General features: G+C 45.9%; 1 protein-coding gene across 1 annotated transcript; it reads left to right on the forward strand.

The window, feature by feature from the left end:
• Positions 1-9,029: 9,029 nt before the first annotated feature.
• On the forward strand, positions 9,030-10,216 carry LOC123567524 (large ribosomal subunit protein eL39-like). Its single transcript, XM_065536483.1, has one exon. It carries the CDS (start codon positions 9,909-9,911, stop codon positions 10,062-10,064), a length of 156 nt encoding a protein of 51 aa, XP_065392555.1. The 5' UTR covers positions 9,030-9,908; the 3' UTR covers positions 10,065-10,216.
• The last annotated feature ends 314 nt before the right edge of the window (positions 10,217-10,530 follow it).

Below are 10,530 nucleotides of genomic sequence, written 5' to 3' on the forward strand. Positions count from 1 at the left end.
TCAGAAGACGCCCAGTCAACCTGAACTGGCATGTTAAGGCAGTCTCCTCTTAACTCTTACAAGGAAAGTAACCTGAAGTAACCTGATGTTAACAATCTGCTTCTGGGCCGGGCGCGGTGGCTCACGCCTGTAATCCCAGCACTTTGGAAGGCCGAGGCGGGCGGATCACAAGGTCAGCAGATCGAGACCACGGTGAAACCCCATCTCTACTAAAAATACAAAAAAATAGCCGGGCGTGGTGGCGGGCGCCTGTAGTCCCAGCTACTCGGGAGGCTGAGGCCGGAGAATGGCGTGAACCCGGGAGGCGGAGCTTGCAGTGAGCCGAGATTGCGCCACTGCACTCCAGCCTGGGCGACAGAGCGAGACTCCGTCTCAAAAAAAAAAAAAAAAAAAAAAAAAAATCTGCTTCTGGTATTATTGTTTCCTCACTCCTGCTCTAGCTATCTTATAAAAACCAACTGTTAGGCCGGGCACAGTGGCTCACACCTCTAATCCCAGCACTTTGGGAGGCCAAGGCGAGCAGATCATGTGGTCAAGAGATTGAGAGACCAACTTGGCCAACGTGGTGAAACCCCATCTCTACTAAAAATACAAAAATTAGCTGGGCATGGTGGCGGGCGCCTGTAGTCCCAGCTACTCAGGAGGCTGAGGCAGGAGAATCGCTTGAACCCAGGAGGCGGAGGTTGTAGCGAGCCACCATCATACCACTGCACTCCAGCCTGGCGACAGAGCAAGACTCCGTCTCCAAAAAAAGAAAAAAACTGGTTTGCCATCCTAGCAGAGTACTTACCTATTTTTTAGATGAGATGCTGTCTGATTTATGAATTAATTGCTAATAAAAACCAACTTGATCTTTAGACTAAATTTATTGAAATTTTGTAACAGTTCTGGTGACCATGAAGGGACTTGAAGAAGACTGTTGATGACCCTGAGGCCCTTGAAGGATGCAGATAAGGTGCTCCTTAATCCTTTAGAGTCCCCTGTCTTCCTCACAGTGCTCCCAATGTCATGAGTAAGTTCCTACCAGGGCCAGCTCTTTGTATTTGAGCTCCTGGTAATTTTGGCTTTGGGGTGCCAAGGGTTGTGTTGTGGCAGAGTAAATGACCTTTGGGACTTTTGGTGATTGTTGCATCGCTACCAAAGAATCACAGTTTTAAAGATAACTGACAGTGACTGCAGCAAGTGGCAGTTACTGCAGGGAGTGTTAGACACTATTTTTCAGAAATTCACAGGGATTTGGGTTTTCTCCTCTTTGTTTCTCTTTCTTGCACACTAAGATAGGGAAAGATCATCGACTATGTTGGCTAAGGAATCTTGGAACCAAACCACAACTTAATTGACAGGTATGGGAAGGTCACCTAAAAGCTGTTAGACCACCTATCACCTAAATATATAACTACTGAAAGGATAAGATGGCTGGGCATGGTAGCTCACATCTGTAATCCCAGCACTTCAGGAGGGCGAGGCGGGCGGATCACCTGAGGTCTGGAGTTGGATAGCAGCCTGACCAACATGGAGAAACCCCGTCTCTACTAAAAATACAAAATTACCTGGGCATGATGGCACATGCCTGTAATCCCAGCTACTCGGGAGGCTGAGGCAGGAGAATCGCTTGAACCCAGGAGGCAGAGGTTGTAGTGAGCCGAGATTGCACCACTGCACTCCAGCCTGGGCAACAAGAGCAAAACTCAGTCTCAAAAAAAAAAAAAAAAAAAGAAAGAAAGAAAGAAAGAAAAGAAAGAAAAAGAAAGGATAAGGGTTAGTTTGACACTAGGTTACCCACGAGCCCAGAAAATTTCCTCGCAACAAGAAACACTGAAAACATCACATGACCCAACCTCATGATATTTCCCTCTCAGGCTTTTATCTCAGCTCTCATATTGAGAAAATAGGCATCTCATCGGAGAAACCCAATATGCTAAACAACTGAGGACTCCACCTTCCAGTATGCCTGCCTTTTATTTTTTATTTTTATTTTATTTATTTTTTTGAGAGGAGTCTCGCTCTGTCGCCCAGCTGGAGTGCAATGGCACGATCTCGGCTTAGGGCAACCTCCACTCCCGGGTTCAAGCGATTCTCCTGCCTCAGCCTCCCGAGTAGCTGGGATTACAGGTGTGCACCACCATGCCCAGCTAATTTTTTTTATTTTTAGTAAAGACAGGTTTTCACCATGTTGGCCAGGCTGGCCTGGATCTCCTGACCTCAGGTGATCCTCCTGCCTCAGCCTCCCAAAGTGCTGGGATTACAGGCGTGAACAACCGTGCCTGGGCCTAAGTTAAAATTGAGTAATATATATTCTTTAAATGTCTAGATCATTTCCAAAAAAGACAAAATGCTGAAACATTAATTACTGAACCTAAGTATAAGCTTAGCTATTTTTGGCTTATTATTATAGAAGAACTAAAGATATTTGAGTTTGCTAGTAAATATGTTCTGTGTAACACTGAAAAGCTGCACTATGAAGAAACACTTTTTTTTTTTTTTTTTTTTTGAGACGGAGTCTCGCTCTATCACCCAGGCTGGAATGCGTGCAGTGGCGCAATCTCAGCTCACTGCAACCTCCGCCTCCCGAGTTCAAGCGATTCTTCTGCCTCAGCCTCCTGAGTAGCTGGGATTATAGGTGTGTACCACCACACCTGGCTGATTTTTATATTTTTAGTAGAGACAGTGTTTCACCATCTTGGCCAGGATGGTCTTGAACTCCTCACCTCGTGATCCACCCACTTTGGCCTCCCAAAGTGCTGGGATTACAGGTGTGAGCCACCATGCCCGGCAGAAACACATACATCTAAAGATTACAAAATTGTGTCAATCTATAATATAATGGTATGTGACAGTCAATTTACATTAAAAATTAAGGGAGGCCAGGCATGGCGGCTCACCTCTGTAATCCCAGCACTTTAGGAGGCCAAGGCAGGAGGATCACTTGAGTTCAGGAGCTCAAGACCAACCTGTCTCTACCAAAAATACAAAAATTAGCCAGGTGTCATGGTACAAGCCTATAATTTCAGCACTTTGGGAGGCTGAGCCGGGTGAATCGCCTGAAGTCAAGAGTTCAAGACCAGCCTGGCCAACATGGTGAAACCCCATCTCTACTAAAAATACAAAAATTAGCCAGGAGCAGTGTCGAGTGCCTGTAGTCCCAGCTACTCAGGAGGCTGAGGCAAAAGAATCACTTGAACCCAGGAGGCGGAGGTCGCAGTGAGCCAAGATGGTGCCACTGCACTTCAGTCTGGGTGACAGAGTGAGACTCCATCTTAGAGGAAAAAAAAAAAAAGTTATAAAAATTAAGGAAGTTGCCGGGCTCGGTGGCTCACGCCTGTAATCCCAGCACTTTGGGAGGCCAAGGCGGGCGGATCACAAGGTCAGGAGATCGAGACCACGGTGAAACCCCGTCTCTACTAAAAATACAAAAAATTAGCCGGGCTCGGTGGCGGGCGCCTGTAGTCCCAGCTACTCAGGAGGCTGAGGCAGGAGAATGGCGTGAACCCGGGAGGCGGAGCTTGCAGTGAGCCGAGATCGCGCCACTGCACTCTAGCCTGGGACAGCGCCGGACTCTGTCTCAAAAAAAAAAAAAAAAAAAAAAATTAAGGGAGTTGGCCGGGCACCATGGCTCAAGCCTGTAATCCCAGCTCTGGGGTCTGAGGTGGGAGGATCGCTTGGGTCCAGGAGCTAGAAACCAACCTGGCCAACATGATGAAACCCCTGTCTCTACTAATAATACAAAAAGTAGCTGGGCATGGTAGCAGGTGCCTGTAATCCCAGCTACTTGGGAGACTAAGTTAGGAGAATCACTTGGACCCAGGACTTGGAGGCTGCAGTGAGCCAAGATCATACCACTGCATTCCAGCCTGGGTGACAGAGTGAGACTCCATCTCAGAAAGAAAAAAAAAAGAGGTTATAAAAATTAAGGTTGTTGGCCAGTCGCAGTGGCTCATGCCTACAATCCTAGCACTTTGGGAGGCCAAGGTGGGTGAATCACCTGAGGTCAGGAGTTTGAACACAGCCTGGCCAACATGGTCAAATCTTGCTTATACTAAAAATAAAAAAGTTAGCTGGGTGTGGAGGTGTGTGCCTATAATCCCAGCTACCCAGGAGGCTGGGGCAGGAGAATCGCTGGAACCCAGGAGGTGGAGGATACAGTGAGCCGAGATCACACCACTCCACTCCAGCCTGCGCAACAGAGCAAGACTCCATTTCCAAAAAAAAAAAATAAAGGAGTTAAGAATTCTAATTCATACATTGTAATTAAAACTACTAGAAATGATAAGGGAAACAACTTTGTATGTAAAATATATGATAAAAATAAGGTGTAGTTTTGGGGGAGTGGGAAAAATTATAACATATAAAGATATGGCTTTTTGTTAATTGTTGAGGGAAGGCCAGGTGCAGTGACTCAAGCCTGTAATCCCAGCACTTTGGGAGGCTGAGCCGAGTGAATCGCCTGAAGTCAAGGGTTCAAGACCAGCCTGGCCAACATGGTGAAACCCCATCTCTACTAAAAATACAAAAATTAGCCAGGGGCAGTGGCAAGTGCCTGTAATCCCAGCTACTTAGGAGGCTGAGGCAGGAGAATCGCTTGAACCCAGGAGGTGGAGGTTGCCGTGAGCCAAGATCGCACCACTGCACTCTAGCCTGGGTGACAGAGTAATACCTTATCTCAAAAAAAAAAAAAAAAAAAAATTGTTAAGGGATAAAGAAAGTGATTTTTGTCCTAACATACACACAGGTTGTTTTATTTATTTATTTATTTATTTTGGGATGGAGTCCCACTCCATTGCCCAGGCTGGAGTGCAGTGGCATGATTTCAGCTCACTGTAGCCTCCGCCTCTCGGGTTCAAATGATTCTCCTGCCTCAGCCACCTGAGTAGCTGGGATTAAAGGCACCCGCCACCACGCCCTGCTAATTTTTATATATTTAGTAGAGACAGAGTTTCACCGTGTAGGCCAGGCTGGTCTTGAACTGCTGACCTCAGGTGATTCACCCACCTTGGCCTCCCAAAGTGCTGGGATTACAGGTGTGAGCCACTGCGCCCAGCCTATTTTATTTTATTTTAAGATGAGTGTCACTCTGTCGCCTAGGCTGGGGTGCAGCTGCATATCTCAGCTCACTGCAACCTCGGCCTCCTGGGTTCAAGTGTTTCTTCTGCCTCAGCCTCCTGAAGAGCTGGGACCACAGGTGTGCACCACCATGCCCAGCTAATTTTTTATTTTGGTGTTTTTAGTAGAGACGGGGTTTCGCCACGATGGCCAGGCTGGTCTCAAACTCCTGACCTCAGGTGATCCACCTGAGAGATAGGACTAGCTGGATTTCCTAGGCCGTCTAAGAATTCCTAAGTCTAGCTGGAATTTAAAGGTGACCGCACCCACCTTTAAACAGGAGGCTTGTAACTCAGCTCACACCCGAGGAATCAGGTAGTAAAGAGGGTTCACTAAAATGCAGATTAGGCTAAAAGCAGGAGGTAAAGAAATAGTCAAATCATCTATTATCTGAAAGCACAGGGGGAGGGACAATGATTGGGAAATAAACCCCAGGCATTCAAGCCAGGAGTGGGCAAACCCCCTTGTCCCCTCCCTTTGTATGGGAGTTCTGTTTTCACTCTATTAAATCTTGCAACTGCACACTCTTCTGGTCCATGTTTGTTCTGTCTCGAGCTGAGCTTTCACTCGCCATCCACCACTGCTGACCGCCATCATCGCAGACCCGCAGCTGACTTCCACCCCTCTGCATCTGGCAGGGCGTCCACTGCGCTTCTGATCCAGCAAGGCATCCATTGCCACTCCCAATGGGGCTGGAGACTCGCCATTGTTCCAGCGAAGCTAAGTGCCCGGTTCGTCCTAACCAAGCTGAACACTAGTTGCTGGGTTCCGCAGTTCTCTTCCGTGACCCACGGCTTCTAATAGAGCTATAACACTCACCACATGGCCCAAGATTCCATTCCTTGGAATCTGTGAGGCAAGAACTCCAGGTCAGAGAACAGAAGGCTTGCCGCCATCTTGGGAGCAGCCTGCCACCATCTTGGGAGCTCGAAGAACAAAGACCCACCAGTAACACGCCCACCTTGGCCTCCCAAAGTGCTGCGATTACAGGCATGAGCCACCACGCTTAGCCCACAGGTTGTTTTAGAATGAAGAAATTGAATAAAGGCAAAAACTGAATAGATAGAAAGTTGAGAAGAGCAAGAGAGCAAAAATAAGAATCTGGTGTGTCCAGTCAGTTGAAATTGAATAGACTTATTCTAGGAGTTTTTAAAAATAAATCTTAATGTCAAAGTTACACTGATGCAAAGCTAGAATTTTATCTTTTTTTTTTTTTTTTTTGAGACAGTCTCACTGTGTCACCCAGGTTCTAGTGCAGTGGTGTGAACAGGGCTCACTGCAGTCTCAACTTCCTGGGCTCACGTGATCCTCCCACCTCAGCCCCCAAAGTAGCTGAGACTACAGGCACGTGCCACCATGCTGACACTGCGCTTTGCAAAATTAGGACTGAGACAGTGAGAGATCTAACTAACTGACTCCATCTTTCTTCCAGTCTTTAAGCTGTTGTTCCTTCCTGGGCATAGGCTAAACTAACTTTGGGAGGAACTTATAGTTTACAGTTTAAAACAAAACAGCCCTTTCTCAAAACCTCTTTCTTGCCGGGACTAGACTGCTTTTGTAGGATTAACAAGTTAGCCACAAGATTAGAAATTAGAAATTATGGTTTAGGAGTCGTGCGGCTGGAGGCTACAAAATTCTGACCCTCCCTAAACTGCTCCTAAAATCAGTGCTTGAGATGTTTTGCAGACTTGGCACTTAACTGATAAACTGGCACCACCGAGTAGATAAACTGGCTCAACTGATCTTGTAGCCTCCCACCCAGGAAATGACTCTCGGCACAAGAGGATGGCTTCAGCTTCCCAAGATTTCAGCCGCGACTCAACCAATCAACACTCTCAACTCACTGGCCTTCCCCCACCCACCAAATTATCCTTAAAAACTCTGATTCCCAAATACTCTGGGAGACTGATTTAAGTAATAATAAAACTCCAGTCTCCAGCACAGCTGGCTGTGCATAAATTACTCTTTCTCTGTTGCAATTCCCCTGTTTTGATAAATCAGCTATATCTAAGCAACTGGCAAGGTGAACCCATTGGGTTGTTAAAATGCCTGTCTAATTTTTGTATTTTGTGTAGAGACGAGGTTTCGCCAAGTTTGCCTGGCTGGTCTCAAACCCCTGACCTCTGGCAACCCACTTTGGATCTTCCAAAGTGCTAAGATTACAGCACCACCACACCCAGACAAATTTGGCCTTTTAAAACAATAGGATTTCCTTGGAGTAGATAAGAGACTGTGAAAGGGATTCTTTATCTTTTAAGTGATCTGTGTGGGGTGGGGGGGAAGAGCTTCTGTGTTTTATCAAGAAAATTTCATGTGCTTCATGTTATCTGGTATTGGGTTTTGTTTTTGTTTTTGTTTTTGTTTGGAGATGGAGTTTCACTCTTGTTGCCCAGGCTGGAGTGCAATGGTGCAGTCTCGGCTTACTGCAACCTCCACCTCCCGGGTTTAAGTGATTCTCCTGCCTCAGCCTCCTGAGTAGCTGGGATTACAGACATGTGCCAACACGCCCTGCTAATTTTCTATTTTTAGTAGAGATGGGGTTTCTCCATGTTGGTCAGGCTGGTCTTGAACTCTGGACCTCAGGTGACCTGCCCGCCTCGGCCTCCCAAGGTGCTGGAATTACAGTCGTGAGCCATCGCGCCTGGCCTGTATTAGGTCTTTTGATTATTTAAGAACTTAGTCTTCTCAATATTAAAACTGCTAATGTGGCCGGGCTTAGTGGCTCACGCCTGTAATCCCAGCACCCTGGGAGGCCGAGGCAGGTGGATCACGAGGTCAGGAGATCAGACCATCCTGGCTAACATGGTGAAACCCCGTCTCTACTAAAAACACATAAAAATTAGCCAGTTGTGGTGGCGGGCGCCTGTAGTTCCAGCTGCTGGGGTAGCTGAGGCAGGAGAATGGCATGAACCCGGGAGGCGGAGCTTGCAGTGAGCCAAGATCTTGCCACTGCACTCCAGTCTAGGTGATAGAGTGACACTCCATCTCAAAAAAAAAAAAAAGTTCTAATGTTTTTTAAAACTGTAATTTTCTGTATTTGCCTTTGAAATGTTTAGTCACTTTGACATTTCTTTGTAATTATCTGTGATCCTATTAAATCAAGTGTTGTTTTGGCCAGGCACGGTGGCTCATGCCTGTAATCCCAGCACTCTGGGAGGCTGAGGCGGGCGGATCACCTGAGTTTGGGAGTTTGAGACCAGCCTGACCAACATGGAGAAACCCCATCTCTACTAAAAATACAAAATTAGTTAGGTGTGGTGGCACATGCCTATAATCCCAGCTATTAGGGAGGCTGAGGCAGGAGAATCCCTTGAACCTGGGAGGCGGAGGTTGCGGTGAGCCAAGATTGTGCCATTGCACTCCAGCCTGGGCAACAAGAGTGAAACTCTGTCTCAAAAAAAAAAAAAAAAAAAAAAAAAAAAAAAAAAAAATCTAGTGTTGTTTTGTTTTGAGACAGAATCTCGCTGTTGCCCAGACTGGAGTGCAATGGTGTGATCTCGGCTTACTACAACCTCCACCTCCCAGGTTCAAGTGATTCTCTTGCCTCAGCCTCCTGAGTAGCCGGGATTACAGGCGCCCACCACCACACCCGGCTAATTTTATATTTTTAGTAGAGATAGGGTTTCTCCATGTTAATCAGGATGGTCTTAAACTCCCAACCTCAGGTGATCCTCCAACCTTGACCTCCCAAAGTGCTAGGATTACAGGCATGAACCACCGTGCCCAGCCAATAATGAATTTTCTCTGTCAATTGTATTATAATAAACTCACATCAGATTTTTAACCATGACCATTTTAAGTCTTGTTATCCTCAGTTAACTATTTTACCCTGATACTTTCCTGAAAGCTTTTGCAAACAACTATAATCCTAAAATGTTTCATCTTCAAGGAAATTCATGGTAAGGACTCTGACAAGTATAGGTGTCTGATATCTATTAGATTATACCATTGGAGTGGGTAAGAATTTCCAGAACTTGGCCGGGCGCGGTGGCTCAAGCCTGTAATCCCAGCACTTTGGGAGGCCGAGACGGGCGGATCACGAGGTCAGGAGATCGAGACCATCTTGGCTAACACGGTGAAACCCCATCTCTACTAAAAAAATACAAAAAACTAGCCAGGCGAGGTGGCGGGCTCCTGTAGTCCCAGCCACTCGGGAGACTGAGGCAGGAGAATGGCGTAAACCCGGGAGGCGGAGCTTGCAGTGAGCTGAGGTCCGGCCACTGCACTCCAGCCTGGGAGACAGAGCGAGACTCCGTCTCAAAAAAAAAAAAAAAAAAAAAGAATTTCCAGAACTCTAAGGAAACTGATGGGTTCATGAAACTGCTAACCCAACACTAGGCAGGACAAGAATTAATCACATGAGACTGAATAAACTGACAAGGATAATGTTTGTGCCTTTTTGTTTAAAATATTTCTGGTTCTTTAATATTTGTTTCCTAGGCCGGGTGTGGTGGCTCATGCCTGTAATCCCAGTACTTTGAGAGGCCAAGGGGGGTGGATGACCTGAGGTCAGGACTTCCAAGACCAGCCTGATGAACATGGTGAAACCCCGTCTCTACTAAAAATACAACAATTAGCTGGGTGTGGTGGTGGGCGCCTGTAATCCCAGCTACTTGGGAGGCTGAGGTAGGAGAATCGCTTGAACCCGGGAGGTGGAGGTTGCAATGAGCCAAGATAGTGCCATTGCACCCTAGCCTGGGTGACAGAGCAAGACTCTGTCTCAAAAAAAAAAAAAAAAAGATTAATAAAATATAATACTCTCTTTGTTTCTCTGCCATCGTGGTGTGTGCTTGACTCTGCTTCTCGCCATGTCTTCTCACAAGACCTTCAGGATTAAGCCATTCCTGGCTAAGAAACAAAAGCAAAATCGTTCCATTCCGCAGTGGATTCAGATGAAAACTGGTAATAAAATAAGGTACAACTCCAAAAGGAGACATTGGAGAAGAACCAAGCTGGGTCTATAAAGAATTGCACATAAGATGGCACACATATTTATGCTGTCTGAAGGTCACAGTCACGTTACCATCTGAAGCTGAAAATGTCACCACTATCTGGAGAGTTCAACATGTTTTCCTCTCTGAATCTGTTATGAACATGTTGGTTGGCTGGGTTCAGTAATAAATATGAGGCCTTTCATTTCAAATAAATAAATAATTTGTTTTCTTGATTTAAGAATTTTTTTTCTTTTTTCTTAAGCTATCTGTAGCTTACAGAAATTTGGTAAAGTATACTTTTGTGAACAAAAATGATAACATTTACTTTTTTCTCCCTACCCGATCCCTCCAGAATTATGAAACTATTAGTAAGTAGTCTTATTTTTATGGCAATATAATTGTTTGCATAAGTTCAATAAGAACCTGTTTTCCTGTAGCAAACATAATGGAAACACTGGTTAAATTAACCAAGGCTTTAACTGGAATGTCATATTTT

Source organism: Macaca fascicularis, chromosome 1, assembly GCF_037993035.2.
Source record: "Macaca fascicularis isolate 582-1 chromosome 1, T2T-MFA8v1.1".
Lineage (NCBI taxonomy): Eukaryota > Metazoa > Chordata > Mammalia > Primates > Cercopithecidae > Macaca > Macaca fascicularis.

Coding starts and splice junctions, on each gene's coding strand:
- LOC123567524 (XM_065536483.1), top strand. CDS start 9,909: ATGTCTTCTCACAAGACCTTCAGGATTAAGCCATTCCTGGCTAAGAAA.